General features: G+C 50.3%; 2 protein-coding genes across 3 annotated transcripts in view; one reads left to right on the plus strand and one right to left on the minus strand.

Annotated features, from left to right (window-relative positions):
• Positions 1-12,190, plus strand: part of Taok3 (TAO kinase 3) — a 177,272-nt gene extending 165,082 nt beyond the window's left edge. The window contains exons 20-22 of the mRNA XM_059249138.1: positions 2,099-2,311; positions 8,689-8,871; positions 10,867-12,190. Of these exons, the coding sequence (XP_059105121.1) occupies positions 2,099-2,311; positions 8,689-8,871; positions 10,867-11,028 (558 nt within the window). The 3' untranslated portion in view covers positions 11,029-12,190. The remainder of the gene's footprint in view (positions 1-2,098; positions 2,312-8,688; positions 8,872-10,866) is intronic.
• Positions 12,191-19,811: 7,621 nt separating this feature from the next.
• Positions 19,812-24,642, minus strand: Pebp1 (phosphatidylethanolamine binding protein 1). 2 transcript variants are annotated; one of them, XM_059249466.1, is made up of 4 exons: positions 24,428-24,642; positions 23,077-23,190; positions 22,683-22,779; positions 19,812-20,642 (listed from the first exon to the last, which is right to left on the minus strand). In XM_059249466.1, the coding sequence occupies exons 1-4, from the start codon at positions 24,623-24,625 to the stop codon at positions 20,425-20,427; spliced, it is 627 nt and encodes a 208-aa protein (XP_059105449.1). In that variant the 5' UTR covers positions 24,626-24,642; the 3' UTR covers positions 19,812-20,424. The 2 variants fall into 2 exon arrangements, with proteins under 2 accessions (XP_059105449.1, XP_059105450.1); XM_059249467.1 differs by having other exon boundaries at positions 22,683-22,783; positions 23,081-23,190; positions 24,428-24,641.
• Between the last annotated feature and the right edge of the window lie 3,093 nt (positions 24,643-27,735).

A 27,735-nucleotide genomic window follows, 5' to 3' on the forward strand; every position in this document is an offset into this window, starting at 1 on the left:
TGACCCCTATGAAGGTCAAATGTCCCTTTCACGGGGGTCACCTAAGACCATCAGGAAACATGGATATTTATATTACAATTCATAAAAGTAGCAAAATTAGAGTTATGAAGTAGCAACAACAATCATTTTATTGTGGAGGGTCACCACAACATGAGGAACTGCATTAAGGAGTCTCAGCATTATGAAGGTTGAGGACCACTGCCCTAGAACCTATGTTAAAAAAAAAAAAGGTTAGGGCTGGAGAGATGCCTCAGAGGTTAAGAGCACTGGCTGTTCTTCCAGAGGTCCTGAGTTCAATTCCCAATACCCACATGGTGGCTCATAACCATCTGTAATAAGATCTGGTTCCCTCTTCTGGCCTACAGGGATACATGCAAACAGAACACAGTATACGTAATAAATAAGTAAATCTTTAAAAAAAAAACAAAAGTTGGGCTGGGCACATATAGTAGTGGTGCACACAGAGAGGTAGACAGGCTCCCTTAAGGCCAGCCTGGTCTACGTAGTGAGCTCCGGGCCAGGCAGAGCTACACAGTGAGACCCTGTGCCACCAAATAAAAAGGAAAAAAACAAACAAAAAATGCTGTCTGTAAGCTCTTCTGGGCAGCTCCCTGGTGCTGGCTGCCCACCCACCTAGCCTGTTTTACAGCCCCAGGCTTTTGCCAGATACTGTCTCAAAAAAAAAAGAAAGAAAGAAAGAAAGAAAGAAAGAAAGAAAGAAAGAAAGAAAGAAAGAAAGAAAGAAAGAAAGAAAGAAAGAAAGAAAGAAAGAAAAAGAAAAATGGACAGTATCTGTGGTACCTACCCACGGCTGTTCTCTGACCCCCATCTACATATACACAAGTGCTCCCAGCAAAAGTGGCTCGGGAACTGTCCATGGTCCTAGCCCCAGTCAGTGAGAACAGCCATCCTCAAGGTTGCTATTCACAAATAGAGGCTACTCCAAAGCCACAGCCAGAGTCAGTAGGCTCCGGTGTAGCTCACTAGCGACATCTGCCGTGGGCCTGGGAATCGGGCCTGGCTCTCCAGGCTGCAGTGGGGGTGGCCCTTGCAGCCTCCAGCTAATCCGAGCATGGCTCTCCTTGGCCAAGTTCTGTGTCCTCCTCAGCCACCGGCATGTGTCACAAAGAGAGGCCGATTGTCAGTGCTGGCACAGACGCAGGCCACCCTTAGTCACACCGGCACGTCTTCCAGTGCAAACCCTTGGCACATCCCTGACCCCTGCCAGCAGAAGCCCTGAGTGTTCAAGGGACATGTGACCACAGAGTGGCCTGTGCCTGCCACATACTCCTCTCCCCACTTTCCAGAGTGAAATCATACTCTTTTTTTTTTTTTTTTTTTTTTTTTTTTTGGTTTTTCGAGACAGGGTTTCTCTGTGTAGCTTTGCGCCTGTCCTGGAACTCACTTGGTAGCCCAGGCTGGCCTCGAACTCACAGAGATCCGCCTGGCTCTGCCTCCCGAGTGCTGGGATTAAAGGCGTGTGCCACCACCGCCCAGCTGAAATCATACTCTTAATGGAATCAAAGATCCAAGGCCACTTTTCTCTTTCAGTTTCTCTTGAAGTCGAGTAGGAATGGGTTAGGCTGTGAAGTGCCGTTCGGGTGCTCTGTTTCTATCAGTGTCTCAGGGAGACATTTGGAGCGAGGGCCATGGAAGCTGACTGTCTAGTGTCACCCCTTTCTGAGCTTGGAAATAAAAGGGAATAGTGCATACATGGATGTACACACTTGCCCAGAGGAAAGAAAACTCAGTGGGGCCAGCCAGGCGGCGGTGGTGCACGCCTTCAATCCCAGCACTCGGGAGGCAGAGGCAGGTGAATCTCTGTGAGTTCGAGGCCAGCCTGGTGTACAGAGCTAGTCCAGGACAGGCTCCAAAGCTACAGAGAAACCCTGTCTCGAAAAACCAAAAAAAGAAAAACAAAAAAAAAAAACAAAAAACAGAGCATGCATAGTGTGACCTCCAGCATACATTGTCCCTGTCCTTTTCTGGATTGCTGGCTGTCCTGTGGCAGTCCCGTGCTTGTTCTGTGTCACACAACCCAGGGACTTCCGCGTGGACTGACCCTCTTTTTCTCTCTGTTGCTTTTTCTCCCTGCCAGGCCATGGAAATGCAAATTAAAAAACAGTTTCAGGACACTTGCAAAGTACAGACCAAACAGTACAAAGCACTCAAAAACCACCAGTTGGAAGTCACTCCAAAGAATGAGCACAAAACAATCTTAAAGACACTGAAAGACGAGCAGACGAGAAAACTGGCCATTTTGGCAGAGCAGTACGAACAGAGTATAAATGAGATGATGGCCTCTCAGGCGGTAAGTGGGTAGGTTCGTTGCCACGGCTCCGAGAGCTTTTGGGAATCTCAAGAAAAGGCAAGATCCGGCTTTCACTCCCAAGCACCTTCCGGGATACATTGGTTTAGGGTATTATTGGTGGCTTCTTTTCCTGCCCGAGGAACGGAGGGAAGACGACGACGCTGAGTAGCTGAGTAAAGCCAAGGCCATTCGGATACAAGCCGGAATGCGTCTTATAAGATGGAGCCGAAGGAGCAGTGCCGGTCCAGCCGGGGGCGGGGGGCGCACGTAGGGAGGGCGAGACGGGATGGATACCGCGTGTTGTGTTTACGCTTATTCATCAGAGGTTTACTGACCACCACCCCAACTAATGTCAGGCATGGCCCTGCTGCCTCTGAGCTCACGGTCAAGTGAGGGGAGACACACACACACACACACACACACACACACACACACACACACACACACAGACATATATGCTAAATAAACTCTGGCCAAGCCTCGGCAGGCAGCGCTGCGCTGGGCCCAGAGACAGTGGAGCTAGCTAGCTAGGTCTCATGCTGTGTCAGGGAGGCTGGGAAGCCAGGTCATTGAGTGGGAATAGCCAAGCACACTGAGTCCTTAGTTGTCGGGGTACCCAGGGCCTTGGAAGGACAAGGAGGAACAGGGAAATACCTGGCCTGGAAATACCTGGAGAACAAAAAGGAAGCCATGAAAATCCATGGGCCGACGATATAGACAAAGGTCCAGACGAGGAGAGTGTGCATCTGGGGCTCAGAGCTGGAGGGTCAAGGAGGAGGAAAGCTGTGATCCCAGCATTCAGAAGACTGAGGCAGGAGGATCGTGGCAGCATGGACTACTGTCGAGACCTAGTCTTGCGAAACAAAACAAAGCGGGGGATGTAGTTCGTCAGTAGACCACTTGCAGGAGGGCCCCCAGCGCCGCAAAGGAGATGAAGGGGGGAAGGAAGAAGGGAGGAAAAGGTAGAAAAGAGGAAGAGAGGGAGGAAGAAAGAGGGAGGGAAAGGGAAGGAGAAAGGGGGGCCCGTGTACCCCTCCTGTCTTATTCCCAGGCTAGTCTCTCCTGGTTCTCCACTGTGTCCCAAGGATGTTGGTAGGTTGGGAAATGGGTCTGTCAGGTCATTGAATGACGTCATCCCACAGCACCCAGCCCCAATGGCCAATGGTTTACTCAACAGAAGCATTAGTTCCACCTGAGGGTGCAGCCGGCAAAGATGCAGAAACCCCAAAGGGTCTGAGAATGAATGGCCAGCCCGACCAGCTGCCACAGCAGGGGAGTACCACACGGGGGGGGGGTGCAGGTGAGGGTCAGAGGCTCCGAGGCAGGAGGTGAGCTGTTACTCTACAACAAGAGACCTCAGATGTCCAGTGTGTCATTGCCGTGAGCCCTGGGGTCCACCACAGCACAAGAGGGAGGTGGGAGGCAGGCATGTGGACATGGCGAGGGCTGGGCAGGGTTTGGGGAACACTTTGGAGGGGTGGCAGGAAGAACTGAGCTTCAGAGTGGAATTGACAGGAGACTGGGAGGGTTGAGGAAAGAGGGTAGACTCAGATGCCGGGCACAGTAACTGAGTAGGGTGCCACTGAGCCCTGTAGGTGTCCATGTGGAGAGATCTAGATACTGAAATCTGCCGGTCAGAAGGGACGCCAGGAGTAAAGACAAAAGGCCCCATGCCTTTGCCTCGTGGGAGCAGCTGTGACAGTTAGGAGTAAGTAAAATCTACGGGGGGGGGGGGGGGGGGGTTGAGAAGCAGGCTGGAGCAGGATCTGGTAGCCATCCATGTTTGAAGGCTGGGTAGGTGTAGATCAAAGTGGATGAGTACCCAAAGATCAGGAGGGGCCAGGAGAGAGCAAGTCACGGAAGGCAGAGCGAAGGTTCCCACCGGAGGGTTCAAATGTGCAGGAGCTGCGAGAGCAGGAAACCCCGGTGACCTCCCGCTTTGGACAGTGGCTTTAGCCAGTGCGGGACTGCAGCAGGAGCGGAAGGTACTCTTCCCCTTCAAAGGGATGCGGTCGCAGCTCAGCGGGCAGAGTGCTTACCCAGCGCACATGAGGCCCTGGGTTTGGTCCTCCACACTGCAGAAACCGGCATGGTGACACCCACCTGTGATCCCGGCACCTGGGAGATGGAGCAGGAGGATCAGAAGTTCAAAGTCATCCTCAGCCACCTCGCAAGTTTGTGGCCAGCCTGGGCTACATGAGACCCTGTCTCAAAAATAAAGAATGCCCATAAAAAGAAGAAACCGCACACGGGACTCCCTCTCCCATCCTCGTCAGTAGAGGCAGATAGACATGTAGCACATGGAGGGGACAGTTAAAGGAAGCTGCTGCCAGTAGAGAGAGGCTTAAACATGTTCCTAAGCTGATGGGTGCTGCTGCACTCATTCACACCTTCATCCATCCATCCATCCAGCACTTATGACTGACTGCACCATGCTCCAGGCATCCCTGGAGAGGACATGATAAATAAGAGATCCTCACTCCCCAACCAGGTCCCCAGGGACAACGGAGGAAGCCACATCAAAAGGGGGCTGCTGTGCATGGAGGAGGGCAGAAGCAGGAAGGGAGCAGTGGACCCAGAAGGGCTAGCCTGGTCTATAGTGGCAGAAGTGGGAAAACCGTAGCCCCCCTGAAGAACTCGGAGGCATCAGTTCTGTCTGGGATGTGGAGAGCCACGGATCTCGCCTGGGAATAAGACAGGAGGGCTGCACAGGGGCCAGGTGACAGTCAGGTCTGCAGGCCTCGGCACAGTGCACTGTCACTAAAGTGTAGGGGACCATCCCTGAGAGACACACGAGAATGGCCTGAGAGTCCCCAAGAGCGACAGGAGCCTACTATGGTGTTTGTGCTCTCGCTCGGCCACAAGGGGACGCTGGCTTCACTAGAGATGTGATGCTGGGGTGAGGGGAGAGGCCATGTTTGAGACACAGGCTAGAGGTTCAGGGAGTGTGCTTGGGAGAGGGCCAAGATGCTGAGTGAGGATTAAGGAAGGACCTAAGTCTCTGGGTTGAGCTTAATGGTAGGTGACAGGGATGGCTTATTAAAAAGGCAATGGGACAGTCTGGGGAAGGGGAAGCAGGAAGTTGAGTTTGTAGTGGTCATGTTGAACTCGTGGGTCTACCAAACAGCCCAGGTGAATCTGCCTAGCACCTAAACAGAAGAAACCAAGGGAGAAAACTGGAGGACTTACCCTCCCAGGCAACTCTGGTGTGCCAGCATTTGCCCAAGAGATACTCTTGGAGGAAACAGGAGCCCTCAGGAGGAGCAGTTAGAAGAGGACCCAGGCTAAAGGCCCGCAGCGCCCACATTTCCTAAGGTCCTGCTTGGCAGGGACTAGCTGGGAAAGTAGAATGGGGAGAAAAACACGGGGAGGGTGCGACGCAGTGTCTCAGAAATCAGAGACAAAGTCCAGGCTAGAGGAAGGAATTGGAAGAAAGGAGGCCCTCAGCGGCGGCAGGCCCTGCTGGGAGGTGAGGTCACTAAGGGACCTCACAAAGATGATCAGAAACCTGAGCATGAGGGTGTAAGTGGAGGACGGTGAGGGAAAGATGAGAGGTAAGGAGCAAGAAAGGTGATGGGGGTAGCACTGGGTAGATTCCTGTCTTGGTCTTTGTTTTGTTCTGAGGCAGGGTCTCTTGTAGCCCAGGCTAGCCTGAACCTCACTATGTTGCCAAGGTTGACTTTGAACTCCTGATTCTCCTGCCTCCCCACCTCCCAAGCACTGGGATTACAGATGTTCATCACCTCACCCTGTTTATTCTGGGCTTGAGATGGGACCAGGGCTTCATGCGTGCCCCATATGGACTCTGCCAACCCAGCCACACCCCAGGCTGGCCCTTGTCAAGGGGGCAAGGTCTAGTGAACATGTTATGTAAGCTGGCAGACACAGGGTAAGGAATGTGGGCTAAGAGGAGAGCAGTGCCCTCTCTTTTAAACCAGGGAGGAGGAGACTCTGAGTATGGCCATGACAGCTGTCCACCACTGGCCTTGGGCCATGAGTCAGGTGTAACCTTTTAAGTACCCGCTGTGACTCCCTCCTTTACCTGTGCGAACTGGAGGCTCACTGAAGGAAGGCCGTTCACATTAGCTACTGCTTGGCACAAGAGCTGGCACTTTTTTTCTGTAAAGGGACAAGTCATAAATGTGAGAAGCTGTGTAGACCTTGAGGTGTCCATCCCACTAGCCAGCTCACCTCTGCAGAACCAGCCAGAAATGGGGTGTGTGTGTGTGTGTGTGTAAGAGAGAGCAAGCTTGCATGCCCTAGTAAAACTTTAGTTATAAACAGGCACAGCCTAGGGGCTGTAGCATTCCCGTTTCCAGCATTTGGGGGAGTGGAGGGAGTCACATCTTGGGTGGAGGCTGTGAGCTGTACGCTAGGCCACCACTGAGTTATACTGCACACTCCCTTGCCTCCTCCTCTTGTGTGTAAACCACTGGAGGAAGCAAGCGTGATAGTCACCCACATCATTATAAACCTTAGGGTGCATTTGTATGTGTGACTGACTGCGGGTGATACATTCCAAAATCTGGAACACCTGTGGTTTCTAGCACCTGAACTTGGGTGGTCAGAGCTGGCACAGAGCAGAGGATAGCTAAATGCTAGAAACTGCAGGCTGGGGATCTAGCTCGAGAGGGCTGGTCTAGCATGGAGGAAGTCCTGGGTTTTGTCACCAGCACTGCTGAAATTCCAGCTTGGCGGTACACACCTGTAATCCCTGCATGGCGGTGCACACCTGTAATCCCTACATGGTGGTGCACACTTGCCCTTGGGAGGTAGAGGCAGGAGGATTAGAAATTCAAGCTCATCCTTGGCTGCACAGCAGGTTCCAGATCCAGCGTGGCCTGCATGAGACCCTGTCTCAGAGAGAGACACTTCAAGGGTCTAAACTGCCCATTGGAGGTCTAAACTCTTGGCTTGTTCAGGGCTCACAGCAGCTAATGTGTAGAAGCAGAGAATGGCTGGGCTGTCATTTTCTTTCCTGGTAAGGAACCTCTCAGATCAGGAGAAAATCCGTAACAGTCCTCACTGGGAGCCACGGGACATTTCAACATCATCTGTGAACTATTCTGGCTGTAGACTGTGTGTGCAGCAACCCTGCCCCAAATGGAAAATGGGAAGAGAATGGCCTGTCTTCTAGCAGATTCTAACATAGACTGCTTAGGGTGGGACTCAGAAAACACACTTCTTCTCCTTAACTTCATGGCATATTTCCCACAGAAGGACTCGAGAATACACTCTACAAGTAGCTTAATGTTTCCAAAGTCACTTCCCACTGCACACGCTGGGAAAGATTGTCAGGTGTCACAGGCGTAGATCAGTTGAAGATGATACTGGGGAAATGGACTGTATGGAAAGGTGCAAAGAAACTCAGGGTAGCCATGCTGCCTGACTCGGGGCTCTGACCTCAGTAATCCCAGCCAAACTGAGGGACTGCCTAGTACAGAGGACCTAACCCGTGCTATGCTAATGATCTGACCCAGGAACATCTTTGAGCTCCGGCCTTCTAGATTCTGCAGGTGGACTTGGCCCATCTCCACATAAGATCTGGGCATCTTGGTACAAAATGTAAAGTTAAGGGAACTGGGCCAGGATGCGCGCATAATCTAGATCCCATTGCTTTGAAGCAAGATACGTCCCCTGAGGTTATCAGCTGCTCTCGAGGAGTGAGATTTCTGAACCCGTGGGGTTCTGGGTTGGTGGCGAGGAAGATGCCATGTATAGCCACAGCCATGGCCAGCATGATTTGTTCGGTCATGACAGCTACAGTGGGCACGGTCTTCATGAATATGAATTGTTGTTGAATTCACTTCTGTAGCACTAAACACGTCTATATGATGTCATGGTTTTATGGTTAAAGGTGTTTAAATATGGACACTGTCTTGTCAGAAACAAAATAATGTAATAGCTGCTGTTTATTGGACATTGTAGTATGTATGGGGGTCTTAGGGTCGGGATCCTATATGGAGTCTTTCATTTAAAACTCATGCCAACCTTAATGGGAATTATTATGATTGGTTCCTTGAAAAAAAGAAAAAGAAAGAAATGAAACCAAAGGAGGCTGAATAATTAGCAAAGTGACACCCTGGAGCAGCAGAGCCAGGCTTCAGGGTCACCAGCTCACCTCCAGAGCGCTCATGCTTAGCGTCTAGAGTAGACAGCCTTCTGGGATCTGAGGCCCGCACCGAAGGAAATGTACTCTTAGGATCCTGTGGCTGCCCGGGCAGACTCCTCTGGCTCTAATCCAAATTGCAATGTCTATCGAGTTTCTGCCCTTCCGCCTAAGTCCGAGCAAGGGGACCATTCCCAGTCGTCCCCAGAGTGGTGCGCGCGTGGACTGCTGTGTGTATCTATATAGCGTGTGTCTTCTGTACCCACAGTTACGGCTAGACGAGGCGCAAGAGGCGGAGTGCCAGGCCTTGAGACTACAGCTCCAGCAGGAGATGGAGCTGCTCAACGCCTACCAGAGCAAAATCAAGATGCAGACGGAGGCCCAGCACGAGCGCGAGCTGCAGAAGCTAGAGCAGAGGGTGTCTCTGCGCAGAGCGCATCTTGAGCAGAAGGTAGGAAGTTTCCGGGTAGGGAGCGGGTTGCTGGGGCTGGGGTGGGGCAGGGTCGTGGTTTTGTACGGAGCCCTCCCTAGTGACCCTCTCAACTTACCCCTGGTACCCAAGAGAGGCAGGCATTATCTCCAGGCCTGGGACACGATGGCTCAGGAAGGTTATTCAACCATCCGAGGCGCTGCTTAGGAAGCCTGCCATCTTAGCCAGCTGGATGACATCACTTACATAAGAACTATGGAATGCCAACATGGCGGCCCAGGGGCCTAAAAAAACGTCAAATAAGACTTGAATTTTTTCAGCGAATGAAATTACCCGCAGGCTCTTTAAATAAGAAATAAAATGAGCCGGGCGGTGGTGGCGCACGCCTTTAATCCCAGCACTCGGGAGGCAGAGCCAGGTGGATCTCTGTGAGTTCGAGGCCAGCCCGGGCTACCAAGTGAGTTCCAGGAAAAGGCGCAAAGCTACACAGAGAAACCCTGTCTCGAAAAACCAAAAAAAAAAAAAAAAAAAAAAAAAAGAAAAAAAAAAGAAATAAAATGAGAGCTAGGCGGTGGTGGTGCACTCCTTTAATCCCAGCACTCAGGAGGCAGAGGCAGGTGGATCTCTGTGAGTTAGAGGCCAGCCTGGGCTACAGAGAGCGTTCTAGGATAGGCTCCAAAGCTACACAGAGAAACTCTGTCTCGAAAAAAACAAACAAATAATAATAATAATAATAATAATAATAATAATAATAATAATGGTATTTGACACCCTCTTCTGGTCTCCATAGACACTGCACTCATATGCACACACCTAAACACAGACACAAATAGACGTAAATAATTAAATAAAAATAATTTTTTTAAAGTAAAAACCAAGATAGGTTGGTGTTGCCACGTGTAGTAAATGTTAACCCCCTGGAATTATGCCTTGCTGTAGGAGGGTCGAGTGGAAACTGCCATGAGGCAGCTCAAAGCTGGGGCTGAGGAGATGGCCCAGTGGGGAAGGTGTGTCCTTTGCAGACAGGAGGACCTGGGTTCTAGCCCAACACCCCCATTAAAAAAAAAAAGCTATCACACAGACTCATTGGACTCAAGAGGGAAGAAGACACTGACCTGGATCAGCCCAGGCTCAGATAGCATCGCCACCCCCATCCACACCACACCACACCACACCATACCACTACCACACCACCATACCACCACACCGTCACCATACCACACTACCACACCACCACACCATCACCATACCACACTACCACACCACCACACCATCACCATACCACACCACCACACCACACCATACCACTAGCACCACCCACACTACCATACCACCACACTGTCACCATACCACACTACCACACCACCACACCATCACCATACCATACTACCACACCACCACACCATCACCATACCACACTACTACACCACCACACCACACCACACCATACCACCATACCACCACACCACCACACCATCACCATACCACACCACCACACCACCACACCACCACACCATCACCATACCACACTACCACACCACCACACCATCACCATACCACACTACCACACCACCACACCATCACCCCACCACACCACCATACCACCACACCATCACCATACCACACTACTACACCACCATACCACACTACCACACCACACCACACCACTACACCACACTACACCACCACACCACACCACCAGACTACCACACCACACCACACCACACCACACCACACCACCACACTACCACCACCATTACCACCACCACACCACTACCATCCCACCACACCACTGCCACACCCCAGCCCTAGCAAGTTTGAGACATAGTGGATCAAATCCAAGATACTTTATTCCTGGGCTCCCGGCTCTCAGGTCTAGGCTGTTCCCCACTTGTGTGTGTGTGTGTGTGTGTGTGTGTGTGTGTTCGCACGCACGAGCTCAAACTCATGGGGGGGGGTTCCTCGTGGCTGTGGGATGAGCCCTGGCACTGAGGCCCACTTCTGTGCTTCGTGCAGATTGAAGAGGAGTTGGCCGCCCTGCAGAAGGAACGTAGCGAGAGGATCAAGATTCTCCTGGAAAGACAAGAGCGAGAGACGGAGACTTTTGACATGGAGAGCCTCAGAATGGGATTTGGGAATTTGGTGACATTAGATTTTCCTAAGGAGGACTATAGATGAGATTAAATTTTTTTTTGCCATTTACAAAAAAAAAAAAATGAAAAAAAGAAAACAAAAAAATTCAGACCCTGCAAAACTACATTCCCCATTTTAACGGGCGTCGCTCTCACTTCACACTCTCTCTCTCTCTCTCCCCCTCTCTCTCTCTCTCTCTCTCTCTCTCTCTCTTCCTGACATCGTGTCGGACCTAGTGCCTGTTTACTCTTACTCCATCAGGGGCCCTTTCCTCCCCCATGTCAACTTTCAGCGCCGGCCGGCCCGCCCGGCCGTCCCTACCGTCCACCACCCACACCGAAGTACCGGTGTGGCTCACAGATGCTCTGGCGAAAACCTTGGAGGTGGTTCTGGGGTCAGTCAACCAACAAACAGCGATGGAACACAGATGGATATTGCTTTAAGCAATCCCTCATTGTCACCAACTAGTGAAAATAAAGCAAAAAAAAATAATAAACTAAAGAAAGAAAACTAAATAAATAATACATGCCAAGGGGGAGAGAGACACAAAATCCGCAGCCTTACACCTTAACCAGCTGCTGCATAATTTTATTTTATTTTATTTTTTTGGTATTTATTCATCAGGAATTAAAAAAAAAACAAAGTTTTATTAAAGATTGAAAATTTGATACATTTTACAGGAACTAATTGTGATGTACATATGAAGTGGTAACATATTATTACTATTTTGGGGCCGGGGTGGGGGGGTGGGGTGCAGAGAGCTTGTGATTTTTAAGAACCTGCCGGCAAGAGTTTGCCTTGCCGTCAGCCTGGTCTACTGTATCCCGGCATCCTCTGCTGTTGCAGACGGTGCGAATACACGTACGGAACTCACAGAATCCCAGTAGCACAAAATTGGGCTTTGGCAAATCATGTATTTTGTGTATAGAGGGAATCTAAGGAGAGGAATTGCTTATTTTCATATTGTATTTTAACTGTTTCTCTGATCAAAATTTTTTTACTTCCTCCTCCTGTTCCTCCCTACCCACCCACGCCCACCTCCCGGCGGTTTCCAGTTCAGTCTCGAGTTCAATGTCTTTTTCAGTCCGATCATCTCCGTTTATTTCTCCTTCCCTCCCCGCGCCCCCTATCTTTGGTCATAAATATTGCATTATTCATCCTTTCAAACTGTGTATTTTCTTACAATAAAAAATGATGAAGAAAAAAAGGCTTTACTCCTTTGGCATGCACCTTAAAAAAAAAAAACCACTTTAAAAAAAAAAAAAAAACAAAAAACCTTTTTCAGGTTCCGAGGAAGAGCATGATTAACTGTCAGGGCTTTTAATTATATTTGTAAATAAAAGTGTTCGTCACATTGCCTGGCTGTGTTCTTGTGGCAGGGTTTCCCTTCTAGGTGCCTCTGGGGGATGACTCACTCCAAAGGCTGAGTCCTCCTGGAACCGTGCTCCAGGGCTTCCTTCCAGAAGGACGCTGAGGGGAAGCCGAATCTTCCAGTTTCTTCTGGACCAAGATGGAGGTGCGCTTTTTGACATGCTCACAGAGACCGGCCCAGCTCAGTGCCCCTAGCCTTAGAAGCACAAGCCACACAGGATCGCAGGCAAGACGACTGCACCCCACGAAGAAGAGCAAGCTGCGGAAGGAAACTGTCCCACTGTAGTGCAGACTCCATCCCTTCCCGGCCTCCTGTCACTAGAGTAACCATGCAGTAAAAGCAGGACTTCCGGGATGGCTCACACCTATACCCTTAGCTCTGCAAGCCGTGCATACTGAAATTGGATTTTGCTTTCTTGTTATTATTGTCTCTTCATTTCTTCTTGTTTTTGGTGTTCCCACTTTTTTTCCCCCTGGAACTCACAATGCAGACTGGGCTGGTCTCGAACTCACAGAGATCCTTCTACCCTTACCCCATCACCTCCCCAAAGTGCTGGGATTAGAGGCGTGTGCCTCTACACACCCAGCCTTGTTTTGTGCTTTCCTAATGACCTGAGAGTTGGGCTGCTTAGGCATGCTCAGCCAAGCTGAGGCCACATGCAGTTTTCTGATTCTGCAGTGCAGGGGTCTAATTTCAGCCTCCTGTGTGCTAGGTAGGCACTATTCCAACTGTAGTAGGACTATTCTCCAGCCCCGGCCCAGCCCCTGCCCCTGCCCCTGCCCCTGCCCCTGCCAACACTGCTCTTTCGTTTTTTTGTTTTGTTTGTTTTTTCCGGAGCTGAGGACCGAACCCAGGGCCTTGCACTTGCTAGGCAAGCGCTCTACCACTGAGCTAAATCCCTAACACTGCTCTTTTGAATGAGGAACCTGAGAACCATTCTCAGATCCTAAAAGAGAGTGTTATCAAGCACATATGTAACCTGTCGGTTTCATTGTGACTAAATCTGACAACTGTAAAATAACACAGTTACTAACATGGATTCACTCCTCCATAAAGCCTATGGTAACAGCCGCCCAGCATCCCAGGCCCCTCAGTTAGTGTTTATGGTCAGCACATTGAAAGTAAGATTGGAGGAGCCTGGCATGGGGGCACATGCCTTTAATGCCAGCATTCAGGAAGCAGAGGCAGGCAGATCTCTGAGTTCTAGGACAGCAGCCTGGTCTACAGAGTGAGTTCTAGGACAGCCCAGGCTGTTACACAGAGAAACTCTATCTCAGAAAAACCAAAACAAAACAAAGCAAAAAAAACAAAAAACAAAAACCAGCAACCCAGGTATAAAAGAAACACAAGGACAGGGCAGAAAGCCAGAGTCCTCCCTTGCAGCATGTAGTAAACTCCCCTGAGTGTAAAGAGGATTATAAAAAGAGGTTTATGGGCTGGCAAGATGGTTCATTGGGTAAAAGGTGCTTGCTGCCAAGCCTGATAACATGAGTTCAAACCCTGGAGCCCACAGGAGGAAAGACAACACCCCCCTCCTGCAAGCTGTCTTCTGACCTCTAACATGCACCATGGCATGTGTGTACACATAAGCACACACAAAATCAAATTTTTTTTTTTTTTAGAAAAACAAGTTTGTCAAGCATATAGCTAAGGTGTAGCTGGTAAGCCTTGTCCTGTGGTTCTTGTGGCTGTACATGAGTGCCTTCCATGTGCCCATCCATGTCCCTGCCACAGGTGACGTCACAGTGCAGGGCTGGGAGACACCCAGTGACTAGTGGTCATGATGAGTGACTGATAATAAGTCCTATGGGCCAGGCGGTGGTGGCGCACGCCTTTAATCCCAGCACTCAGGAGGCAGAGCCAGGCGGATCTCTGTGAGTTCGAGGCCAGCCTGGTCTACAAAGTGAGTTCCAGGAAAGGCGCAAAGCTACACAGAGAAACCCTGTCTCGGAAAAAAAAAAACAAAAAAAAACAAAAAAAAAAAACAATAAGTCCTATGGACACAGAAGTCCATGTAGGAAAGAGTCAGGTGCCCATCAGACCAGAGCCAATCTGGGCTATCAGACACCGATCTGACCGGAGCCAACATGGGCTATGCACTTAGACTCCATCTCAAAACAGAGAGAGAAAATAAAGTCCCTGAAGCTAAGGACCCCTTGTCAATCATTCAGAAGACTTCAGGACACAGGCGGTGTCCTCCACTGCTGGGGACTGTAGCTTCTTATTGTTCGTTAGCGTTTTTTTTTTTTGTTTGTTTGTTTGTTTGTTTGGTTTTCCTGTAGCGCTGGGGGAAAAACCCAGGGCTTTGCAGACAGTATCCAAGGATTCTACCACTGAGCCATGCCTCCACCCAACACATTCTCAGTCCTTGACATCCTGAAGAGCACTACCTTCTAAATATTAAATTTAAATACATACATACATACATACATAGAACACACACATACACATACACACACACACACACACACACACACACACACACACATATATGAACAACCGCCTTTAACTCCAGTGCCCTCTCTCCACAGACACTGCACTTACATACATCTACCTCCACACAGAAATACCCTCATAGACATATTTTAAAATAATCTCTTAGCCGGGCGGTGGTGGTGCACGCCTTTAATCCCAGCACTCGGGAGGCAGAGCCAGGCGGATCTCTGTGAGTTTAAGGCCAGCCTGGACTACCAAGTGAGTTCCAGGAAAGGCGCAAAGCTACACAGAGAAACCCTGTCTCGAAAAACCAAAAAATAAAATAAAATAAAAAAATTAAAAAAATTAAAAAATAAAAAAATAAAATAATCTCTTACAAGACCAGAATTCAAAAAACTCTACACACAGGGGCTGGAGAGGCCAGTCAGCTGATGGGGTGCTTGCTGACCACGCACAGAGCCCTGGGCTCCATTCCCAGCACTGCATAAACGGGGGGCTGTGGTGCTCAGCTGAATCGCAGCAGCCGAGAGGCAGAGCTGGAGGATAGGAGGTCTGAGTTTGAGGCCATCTTGAGAGATGTAACACACTGCCTTAAAAATGAAGGAAGGGAAGGAGGGAGGGAGGGAGGGTGGAAGGAAGGAAAGAAGGAAAGAAAGAAAACCTATATGCACATGCATCTTTAAATGGCACTGGAAACACGGCCACAGAGCCATGGGAATACCTAGCCCGCTCAGACAAGGTACTGTAAGGGTCATCACTGTCAACAGAGAGAGCAGAAAAATGACAGTGTGTGTGAAGGGCCAGATCTGAAAGTGCCTGGCAAGTTCAAGGAACCAGGAGGCACTCCTGCAAGGTAGGAGCTGCATGAGTCAAGAGACTTGTGGGGATCTGATGACAAACGCCTCCCAGGCCCTGCGAAGGACCGAGGCTCTATCTATCCCAGCAGCATCTGTCAATCAACCAGGGATCTCCGTTTTTGTTTTGGGGGTTTTGTTTGTTTGGTTTTGGTTTTTGGTTTTTCGAGACAGGGTTTCTTTGTGTAGCTTTGGAACCTGTCCTGGAACTTGCTCTGTAGACCAGGCTGGCCTCGAACTCACAGAGATCTGCCTGGCTCTGCCTCCGGAGTGCTGGGATTAAAGGTGTGCGCCACCACTGCCCAGCTTCAACCAGGGATTTCCAATCAACTGTGAGGCTGCCTGACATTGCACCCACGTCAAGACACGTTTCCACCCTGTGCAGTTGGGTTTAAACACTGATGAGATATTAGCCCTGCTTTTGGGACGTGGTCTCCGTTAACTAGAGGTGAATTCAGGAATTCCAGAGGGACTGACGCAGCACATGTTCCCATCCACATGCGGTCAGAATGACAGGCACGTCCCCAGATTCCAACCTTAGACACACCACTGGGCTGAGGGCCAACGAGACAGCTCAGCAAGGAAGGGGCTTGCTGTGCAAACCTGTTGACTGACGTGAGTTCAATACCTGAACTAGTAAGAGAGAACCAGCTCCACCAAGTCTTCCACTGGCCACACACGCTGGGCTGCACACCCCCGCATGATGCATGCATATGCCAACCGTACACGGACACACACAAAGTAACAGGATACCATTTTAAGTAATCCTGGGCTGTGAGCCCGGCTGGATGGTGAGACACCTCTTGTGGTGGCTGATATTATTATTACAGGATCCAGACTCAAATCATAGATAAACCTCTGGGCAGGCCTGTGAGCGATTATCCGGATTAAGGTAATTGAGGTGAGACAATCCACTGTACTTGTGGGTGTCACCATGCCACGGGCCAGGGTCCTGAAAAGGAGAAAGCGAGCTGAGTGAGCCCCAGCATTCAGCTCTCTCTGCTTCCTGACTGTGGGTGTCACGTGACAGCTGCTTCAAGCTCCTCCTACCACGCCTTCCCCGCCAGGATGGCCTGTGCCTTCAAACCGCTCTCACTTGTCTCTGTGTTCATTCCAGACCGTTGTGTTAAGCTCTTGGGAAGGCTGTAATCAGGGAACGGCTCTGAGCCTTTGGACTTTGCTCAGGCATGTCAAATCAGGTTCAGTTTAATCATTTATTACATTTCTTTTTTTTCTTAAGATTGATTTTTTTTTTTAATGTATGCAGGTGCTTGTCTGCATGTATGCCTGCAGGCCAGAAGAGGGCACCAGATGGTTGTGAGCTACCATGTGGTTGCTGGGACTTGAACCCAGTGCTCTTCACCTCTGAGCCATCTCTCCAGTCCCCATTTATTACATTTCTTATTTTGTGTATGTGTGTATGCCCACGTGTACCACACCTCACACACGAGGGTCAGCGGTGAGTCAGTTCTTTCCTCCCACACTGTGGGTCCCCTGGGTCAGATTTGGTGGCAGTGACTTTGCCTCATTGCTGGCCTGAGTCTACGCGTGTTTAGACAGGGAAGCAGAGGACTGCTTCACCCTGATTATCACTTTTTAAGAAAACCTAACATCTTGCAATTAGTGATGCAAAATCACATGAAAAATCTCGTAAGAGGAAGAAAGCTAGTGGATGATTTTAAATATATGTAAATACTAAGTCAAAATGTTTGAAGTTCAATAAAACTGGCCCAACAGTAGCGATGGGACTCACACACCACTCTTCCTGGAGGGCAGTCTGCACATATCAGAACTGAAAAGACGCATACCTGCGGACACATTGTTGACAATACTAGGGCTCCCCCCACACCTGTATGAAGGGTGTTTGCTGAAGCACTATTTATAACAGCAAATGAATGGAAATAGGCAAAACCACACAGTGGTTCAAAATGGAACTACAGCACCCGAAGAACCATTGTATGGAGTAGTTAGTAGGTTTGGAAAATAGGTACCTGGGTCGGTGAGATGGCTTAGCGGATAGAGGTGCTTGCCACCAAACCTGATGATAGGAGTTTGATCCCAGGACCCACAGGGTAGAAAGAACCACCTTCCACAAATTGAATTCTGATCTTCACATGCTGCAGTATACACGTGTGTGTGCATGTGCACATGTGTCTACATCCACACACAACACATGATAGATGGATGAATGGATGGATGGCTAAAAAAAATTTTTTTTTTTTTAATTTTAAAGAAAAGGCTGGAGAGAAGGCTCAGTGATTAAGAGGGTGCACTGGCTGGGTGGTGGTGGCGCATGCCTTTAATCCCAGCACTCGGGAGGCAGAGGCAGGCGGATCTCTGTGAGTTCGAGGCCAGCCTGGGCTGCAGAGTGAGATCCAGGACAATCACGGCTACACAGAGAAACCCTATCTCAAAAAAACAAGACAATTTTGTTAAGTAAGTGCCTTACAGTGCTTACCAGTGTCCAGACCATGACTTATCTCTTTATCTTAAGGATGTAAAGATAATGTACATTTTGTTTCTTCTGGAAGAAAATCTAAGCCAGGGACTGTCTGCCATCACGACACCATGTTGAGTTGGAAGGCACTTTCTTTCCACGCTCTGTTGCATGTGTGTGTAGTGTGTTTCTTTTGGTGCTGGGATCAAACCGGGGGCATGTACATGCAAAGTGCATGTCCACCACTGAGCTACACCCCAACCCCATCATTCATTAGAACTTTTATTTTATTAACTTACTTTAAAAATACATTTTCCACAAACTCTACCTACCTGATCCCACCCAGGAACCATGAGGCCATGTTCTCAACATTTTTCAAAGAAAGTACTAGGAGGTGGGTAGATGGCACATACCTGTAACTCCAGGGACAGAGGGACGCAGAGCCGGATCAGGAATTCAAGGCCAGCCTGAGGTAGGCTGTAAGGCCTGTCACCATCCAAGAATAGCAGTGATGGGGAGGTCTAACTCCAGATCCTTCCCCATGAGCCCAGTCACAGTGACAGGAACCTCTTGACACCAGGCAGGAGCTGGGTCTGCTCCACCTGCTCCTCTGACACCCGTGGGGGAACCATCAGGAGTGTTTATTTCTGAGACACTGACAGCTTCACCACACCAAAGGGGAAGGCTTGTGGAGAATGTGGGGAGCGCAGAAGGGTCCTGGGTCCCATCCCTGGCACCAAGGGATGCAGTAGGGCTGTGTTCTGGATTTGGTCCATCTCTCACGGGATTCTTTTCCCCGGTGGGAGTGCTGTTTTGGAAGGCTGTGAACTTTTTAAGAGTTCGTTTCTGGTTGGAGGAAGAAGGCCAAAGGCTCAGGCCTCTGGGAGTTCTAGCCCGCTTGGTTCCAGCCCCATGCTCTCTGCTCTGCCGGGATGTGAACCCCCGTCACCAGACAGTCCCACCACCACAGCCTGGGCCATCTAGCTGTGCTTTCCCTGCTGTGACAGACCCACGAGCCAAAACAAGCCCTTCTGCTCATCAGCTCCGTCACGGAGGACAAGAGCAAGGGCATTTGACAAGAAAGAACTCGTCAGAAGTAAAGGTGCTTCTTGGCCCAGAGCAAGCCTCTTCCTCTTTAAATACCTTTTAAAATGATGTGTTTGTGCTCGGGTGTCCGTGTGCTAAGCCGCACGTGTTGAAGTGACATCAGAACCTACAGTTGTCAGTTTCCTCCTTCCAACACTGGGTCCCGGGGTCTGAAGTCAGGCCATCAGGGTTGACAAGTGCTTTTGCCTGCTGAGTCATCTCAGTGGCCTTCATTATTTTTTATGTAGCCCGAGCTGTCCCCAAACTCACGCAATCCTCCTGCCTCAGCCTCCCAAATGCTGGGATTGCAGGTCTGATCCACCATTCCCAGGCCAGCCTGAAGCCTGGGAGTTTGGTTTGTTTTGTTTTGTTTTGTTTTTTCATTCTTGTTGGGACACAGTCTCACTATGGAGACCAGGCTAGCCTACTTACAGAGATCCACCTGCCTCTGCCTCCCAAGCGGTAGGACAAAAGGCATGCGCCACCACTCCTGACTCCTCTGTTCCCACAGCCTTTATAAGCACCCAGAAGGAAGGGATGGCAGAACCCTCCCTGTGGCCGGATCGCATTGCTGCTTGCCTCAAGAGGGCTCTGACTCCGGCCACGTGTGAAACCCAGACACAGTAAGGAAAGTACCTGCATGTCTGATTCCAATGCCTTTTATTTTTATTTGCCGATGAACACACACAATTAAAACATGTAGCAACTCCAGTGACTTTCGCTCACAACACTGAGAAGCAAGGCTTAGCAGGGATCCTCTCCATGGCCACGCCTCAGCACAGCAGCCCTTGTTCCTTAGCTACAGGACATCAACACCTGTGCAGCCACCTGACCCATATGGACTCTCGGGGCTTGGCTGACATGGAAGCCTTGGGTTGTCTCAGTCGGGGGACAGAACTCTCAAAACACATCTCAGAAGATGCCACCGTACCTGGTTCTGCACCTAGCCCTTGTCAGACCACGTACAGACAACACTAGCCCGTGGACCCGGCCCTAAGAGTTGCGCTTCTTAAATTAACGATACAATGACTCCATCAGAACACCAACCACCCCGCAGATGGAGCCTAAATTCGAGCAAACATAAACCAGGATGCAACTAGTAGAATCATAAGGATGGGTAGCGGGAAATCACCCTAAACCTCTACCCTAGCACAGCTCAGGACTCCCTGCAAAGGGGGCAGGAAGGAAGGAAGGAGAAACAGCATGCTTTATACAACTTGACAATACTGTGGGGGGTCCCCAGGACTGCCGGCTCCCTACTTCCCGGACAGCTGCTCATACAGCTTAGGCACGTAGTCGTCCCACTCGGCCTGGTAACACGTGCCCGCCACTGGGGCTCCCAGGTGGTACTTCTTGCGGAAGGCCGCCACCTTGAACTTGCCACGGTGGTCTCCTGACCTGTTGCTGAGGATGGGTTCATCACAGTTCAGCGGCTTGTCCTGCTCGTACACCAGCCAGACATAGCGGTGAAGGCCTGCAGGGAGAGGCAAGCATCACCCAGACTGTAAGTGTGGGGTGGGAGTGAGCCCCAGTTGGGAAGACTCATGCCTAACATGTACAAAAATCCCCGGCTTGCTTTTCTAGACAGCACAACGGTCCACAGTGTGTAGTGGTGCACACCAGCATCCCCAGCACTTGGAGGAGGAGTTAAGGATCATTCTGAAGTTCAAAGCCAATCTGAGCTACATGAAACTATGTCAAAATCGTATGGTTTTAACCACTTTTTAAAAAGTCTTTTTTTTTTTTTTTTTACACGTACAAGGATGGTAAAGACAGAAATGGCCATCATCCATCAGAGCGCTGGACAAGGAAGCCACAGTATGCCACCTGTCACAAAAGTATAAAAGACCTCCTGGGGAGCTGCAAGGATTTTACAAACTCACAAAAGCCTCATACAAGCTGATCAGGGTGCAGAATGTCCATTTTGGAGAACTCCAGATCAACTAACTCTTAGACCTGGGATGTCTACCCAAGAGTGATGGAACCCCCTGCTGAGAACAGCCAGGAAGGTACACAGTGGCTCTCTTCACGACACCCACAATCTGGCCAAGTGCCCAGGAGGAGGAAGGCTGAACCGTGAGGCACGGGAACAGAGAATACTAATTAATGAAATGAACTAGAACCAGGATGACCGCTCACCAGGTTAACACACCCCACACACTCTGCCCACTGGAAATGTGGTGGCCAAAGTGACCGTGGAGGCGGGTGGGCAGAAAACGCTGAGCTCTAGGGGAGCCACAGGAACAAGGCCACCTCTGAAACCTTCGCGGGGGCAGGAAGAGCCTGCATCTTCCTGGGGTGTCCAGATGTGTGTGTGCCTCAAATCCTCTGCCTGAAACCTCACGACCCATCAGTTATTACACAGGCTAACCCTTCAGAGCACCCGAGAGCTGCTGGCGTTTCTAGTCTGGGAAGCAGAGCACAGCTCCTCCTCCAGAGAATGGCTTTACTCCCCAGGGCCATCCGTCTATAATTAAATCACCTCCTTTCGTAGGTGCCCTAGAGAACCTCAGAGTCCCCAGAAATTTGCTTCTTGATTCTCCTGTAATGAACATGCGAGAGGCCTTCAAGGCACCTGGAAGCTGCCGGGCCTGCGGCCACACCGTGAGCCATGAGCAACGGTCCTTGTCCTTATCGGGTACTTATTAGTATTCCAGTCAGTCCTCAGGGCGGAACAATGCACAGAAGGTCGCATTCTGCCATGCATCACCCATCACCGCCGTGGCCATGTTCCAGCGGATGGGAACACCGTGTAACAGGCAACAGGCAGTAACCATGTCCCCCACCAGCTCCACGGGTGCTTTGGGGAATTTCGATGTCGGAGTTGACTCTCACTGACTCATACTGTCCATGTAAACACAAAATAGCGTGTGTTCAATGTCGGTCGCTACAGCGTGCGTGTGTGTGTGTGTGTGTGTGTGTGTGTGTGTGTGTGTGTGTGTCTGTCTCTTCAGTGGGGAGAAAAGGAGTTATAAAGAGATATAAAAGGCAGTCTTTGGGCATCGGTATGAAAATGGTGATCACTACCTGTTCATAAGATCGGAAACTCCTAAGATCACACGAAGCCGATCAGTCAGGGACCAGAAGGGCTCAACTTCATTTGCCCCACACGCAGCCCCCAGACACTCACGCCACGCTCCCCACAGCACCGCCTGCTCCCTGTGCCCCTGCTCATTCAAAGCACTGGACAGCCCAGAGACAGGAGCTTGCCTAAAGCGTCTGAGGGCCCTGGCTGTAATTTTTCAGGACCACCAGAAATCACACACTGACATGGCATTCGAGGAGTCCAAGCAGTGATTCTACAGAGGACCCGCCCAGTCAGAACCCCCACAGTCCTTCAAGCGAGGGGTGAGCAAGCAGGCTTGTGTCTCCCTGAGGGTAAGGCTTGGAAATAATAAAGCGGGGCTGTGCCCGCCCCGGCCCCCCCCCCCGCGCCCCCCCCCCCCCCCCCGGGCCATCCCAACACTCCCCCGGTCTGCTCTCACACCCCACCCCTGAAGCAACCTTTACTGACCTGTGCCACTGGGAGGCCCAGAGCCCACGTAATCGGACAGGACCTTGCCACTGCTGATGTCATTGCCTTTCATGTTGACCACCAGAAAATGGTGCCACTCCCTGGAGAGAGAGGAGACAGAACAAACGACTGTGAGCACCAGATGACAGGGATGTGACGAGCACCCACCTACTCCACGCTGGGCTGCAATGGCAGATGACAGAGCTTTCCCATACAAACGAGAGGGCTGTAGGAACCCCGTTTCCGGGGCTGAGGATGTGGCTCAGCTGGCCTTCCTCCCCAGCACTACAAACCAGGCTGTAACCCCAGGAGGTCTATGGGTTCCTGTCTAGCAAGGAACTTCCACCGGACAGGTCGTATCTGGATGACTGCCTCTCATCATCTTTTCCCCAACTTGCCTGAATTTGGGGTCCTTCCTGCTGGGAGCATCAGGGTCCGTGAGGACCAGGGTATAGAGTTTCCCTGGGTCGAGGCCATCCCATGAAATGCTGCTGGGTCTATTCTTAACCTGGAGGAAGGAACCAGTTTGAGGTTAAAGATTCAGAAACGCTCTCAAACTCAACACTTTGCAGCCTTATATTCCTAAAAGGTAAAACATGAAGATTATTTTTTTATTGACTTTTTAACTAAGGATGCAAAAATATTTATTGTATTTTCATCCATGTATTCTACTATAGTCTGCAACAGCAGATTAATAGAAGTTCCTGAGTATGACCTCTATTAAAACCTGAATCTTGGGGCTGGAGGGACAGCTCAGTCATTAAGAACTCTTGCAAAGAACTGACATTCCCAGCACCCGTGGGGGAGGGGAGGCATGTGGGGGGTAGGGCGGTTCTTAACTGCCTGCAACTCCAGCTCCAGGGGATCTGATGCCTCTTCTGACCTCCACGCTCTTTGCTCTCACTCACATACACCCACACATTGACATATCAATAAAAATAAAACATCTTAAAAGAAGAAACCAGATGGGGTGCATGCCTTTAATTCCCAGCACTTGGGAAGCAGAAGCAGGTGGATCTCTGTGTGTTTAAGGGCAGCTTGGTCATATAGTGAGCTCCGTTCCAGGCCAGTCAGAGCTACACAGTTGAGCACACACACACACACACACACACACACACACACACACACACACACACACATACCAGCCTTACCAACACTATTCCCATGTTATTAACAGAAAGCGGTGGGACAGATGTCCAACCGTGGCACCAAGTCCTCCTCCACAATCTTATTGGGGTCCTGAGCCACCACGCCTTTGAATATAGTGGCCAGCTGATGCGTAATCTGCCTTCACTGAACAAGTTCAAGAGCTCAGAAAATGAGAACGCCCAAGGACACGCACAAAGTTTGGGACAATGGAGACCGGCCAGGCCTCCCGCTGGAAACTTCGAAGTCACCATCCCAAACCCTGTGCTCTAAATACACAAACTGAAGGGTGAGACCTAGTTTCTCTGAGCTTGGAGCCGCTCTTGGGGTTCAGCATCCCGCCCCCGCCCCCACCCCCACCAACAACATAGGTAATGGGAAGGCGCTGGCCCTGCAGCCCAGCAAAGTGCAGGCCGCTCGCTGGGGGTGGCTGCAAGTTCTGGACAGTGAAGAAGGGTTACATAATACGCCCCCGGCTGTGGGGTGGGACTCCTGTCCCGCAGCTGGGGCTGCAAAAGCTGAGCCCGGAGGCCCTGGGTGCGAGGCCTGCTCCGTCCCGCTGCTCCCGGGCCTCCCTCGCCCGCAGGCCTGCGCGGTACCTGGGTGGGCGTCAGCACTTTGCCCAGCTCGTCCACCTCCACTCCGGCGTAGGCGACCCGCAGAGCGTGCTGGGGACGCTCATCCACCTCCTGCAGGCTCAGCGGCCCGGACCACTGGCTGATATCGGCAGGCATGGCGACAGCGACGACGACGACGGCCAGGACACACGCGCTGAGTCCCGAGTGCCGCGAACCCATGGCGCTTGCGCAATTAGCCGCCGCCGCTCGGCCAATCTCAAGGCAGGTCACGCCCCTCGCCCTCTGATTGGCTGATCCGGAGCTGGGCGGTCCAAGAGCCCAGGGGATTACGAACCTTCCTGCGCCCGCGCCTGCGGGGCTCTGCATTCAATGCTACTAGGGTTTAGATTGCTTTTGCTGCTTCTTCTCTGTGTTTGGAGGATGCTTTGTCCCATTTCGCAATTCCCAATGATAAGGCCTTGCTCTTTCTCTTGCATTTCTTAAAACGAGCACGGTTTCTTCCCTGAATTATTTTTTTTTGTTGTTTTAAACGACTTTTAAGTGCCACCCAAGTTCAACACCGCCCCCCCCCCCACCCCGGGGAATCAGTGAATTTGTTGGACTGATCTGCAGAGTGTGGGTGACCCCAAAGCAGCAGGACTGAAAGTTCTGCACCCAACACAGATGATGGCCTTCCCCATCGCCCCATAAATGCCCACACTGGAACCTCTCTTCAATAAACCTTCCCAGCCTGTATGCCTGCAAGTTAGGGCAGAATTGCATACACCTGGTTGGGAGGAGTGGCTGGATCTTGGTTGAGGCTTCAACGACAGCCCCGCCCCCCCTCCTATGAGAGACTGTCCACAGTCTACAAGCAAGCCCCTTCTTGACGGTGGCTTGCCAAGGAAGAACAGCTGAGCTCGTGAAGATGGCGGCTGCTTTTCTGAGACCTGAACAAGTTCTCCTACGGACAGTGTGTGACTTTACAAGACAAAATGGAATTTAGGTTGCCAATCAGATAGCCTCAGAATGTGGATATTTCCTGGGTGGCTCCCAGGTCATCCCAGAAGCCCTGAAAGAGAGAAATGGAAAGCGGGGTTGGCAGGACCAGACTGAGAAGGGTGAGCAAAGCTGGACCAGCCATCGACAGCTTTGCAGTTAGACAGAGCAGCCTCCAAAGGCTAGAAGCGGTCAGAAAATATATGAATCTCCGGAAAGAAGCAGATGTGAAGAGGATTTGATTGCAACCCATCTTGCGGGGTTTTTTTTAAGTGTATATCTAATAGACTGTATATCTATTATAGGGGCGCTCTAATCTCCATGAATGACATGACCACTGATTTTTTTTCTATTTATTTATTAATTGTGTGTGTGTGTGTGTGTGTGTGTGTGTGTGTGTGTGTGCGAGGGTAGGAGTGGAGTATTGGACATTCTTACCACAGGTCTGAGTATAGAGGTCAGAGGAAAATTGTGGCAGTCCCATCTCTCCTATTCTACCATGAGGTGTTAGGGATGGAGCTCCGTTCAGGATTGGCTGGTGGCAAGTACCTTTACCACTAAGCCAACACACACACACACACACACACACACACACACACACACACTTGATATTTTGAACAGAGAAGCTATGATGACCCACAGGAGACCTTCTGATATAAGATCCTGTTAACAGTGCCTCCTGGAGGAGGTGAAAGGATCTGTAGGCTCATAAGGCTCTCCCCTCCTTGAGCACATATGAAAGATTAAAAAAAATTAATTAAAAAAGAAACCCATGCAACATATACTACTCACATGAAAATGCATACATGTGTCTACATGCTTTTTCTCTCAGTTACGTTTCTCTCATGCTTCAGCAAAGTGCCTCACAAATGCTAAGTGAAGAGGAAAGGGTTCATTTTGGGTCACAGTTTGAGGGCACAGGCCATGGGGGGTGGGGGGACGGCATGGCGACAAGAGGCATCCAGTCACATTGCACCTGTACTTAGGAAGCAGAGAGTGATAAAAGCTGGTATTCAGCTCGCTTTCTCCTTTTTATGCAGTCCAGGACCACAATCTATGGGATGGTACCACCCACAGTTAGTGTGGGTCTTCCTGCCTCAGTTTACTCGGTCTAGAAGTTCCTTCACAAACATCCCCAGAGGTTTGCCTCCTACATCATTCTAAATCCCATCACCTTAACAAGATCATCCACCTCACCCTCTTTGAGCACTCTAGTTGAACACTTGTGGTAGTTTGAATGTAATTGGCCCCATAATCTCATAGGGAGTGGCGCTATTAGGAGGTGTGGCTTTGTTGGAGTGGGTGTGGCCTTATTGGAGGAAGTGTCTCACTGTGGGGATGGGCTTTGAGGTTTCCTATGCTCAGGATACCGCTCAGGGTCTCAGTTGACTTCCTGGTGCTTCCAGTCAAGATATAGCCAGCACCACATCTGCCTGCCCACTGCCATGCTCCTGTCATGATGGTGATGGACTGAACCTCTGAAACTATAATCAAGCCACCCCAGTGAAATGTTTTCCTTTATAAGAGTTGCCGAGGTCATGGTGTCTCTTCACACAATAGAAACCCTAACTAAGACAACTTTCTAATATGTAAATTGCTATAGTTCAGATAAGAGTTCCCCAAAGACCCATGTGTTAAAGGTTGAGTCCCCAGTCTGTGCAGTACTGTGCGGTAGGGCCTGGTGGGCAGTCTTAGGCAATGGATAAAAGTGTCAATGAGGCACACTGTGGACCCTGTTCTCTAGTGCGCTCCTTCTGATCGTGAGGGGAGTGATTAAATTCCACTGTGTGCACGAGGATGCATGAACTACCTCACCACAGGCCCAAGAGCAATGAAAGCAGTTGATAATAGATGGAAACCTACAAAACTGTGAGCGTAGCAGGCCTTTTCTCTTTGATTTCCCCAGGCATTTGTTACAGTGTTGGGAATCTGACTAAAAATAAAATACTTTGCAAAACTGTGTATTTTAACTGGGCATGGTGACACAGTCTTTTAATCTCAGCACTTGGGAAGCAGAGGCAGGCAGATCCCTGTGAGTTTTTGAGGCCAGCCTGGTCTACATATTAAATTCCAGGCTAGCCAGGTACGGTGATTTGAAAGAAAATGGCTCCAAAGGGAGAGGCACTGTTAGGAGGGTGTGGCCTTGTTGGAGGAAGTGTGTCACTGTGGAAGCAGGCTTTGAGGTCTCATATGCTCAAGCCAAGTCTAGGAAGACAGACCACTTCCTGTTGCCTGCAGGTCAAGATGTAGAGCCTTCTCCAGCACCATGTCTGCCTGCACACTTCCATGTCTCCCCATGATGATAACGGACTAAACCTCTAAAATTGCAAGCCAATAATGTGTTTTCCTTT

The sequence above is a fragment of the Peromyscus eremicus genome, chromosome 23, assembly GCF_949786415.1.
Source record: "Peromyscus eremicus chromosome 23, PerEre_H2_v1, whole genome shotgun sequence".
NCBI classification, from domain to species: Eukaryota; Metazoa; Chordata; class Mammalia; order Rodentia; family Cricetidae; genus Peromyscus; species Peromyscus eremicus.

Bases quoted from the DNA above. Each gene is read 5' to 3' on its own strand.
- Pebp1 (XM_059249466.1), bottom strand. From the start codon at position 24,625: ATGGGTTCGCGGCACTCGGGACTCAGCGCGTGTGTCCTGGCCGTCGTC. The intron at 22,780-23,076 runs GTTGGGGAAAAG...CTCTCCAGGGAG, and splicing joins AGGACCCCAAATTCAGGCAA to TGGCACCATTTTCTGGTGGT. The intron at 20,643-22,682 runs GTCAGTAAAGGT...CTCTCCCTGCAG, and splicing joins TGGGCCTCCCAGTGGCACAG to GCCTTCACCGCTATGTCTGG.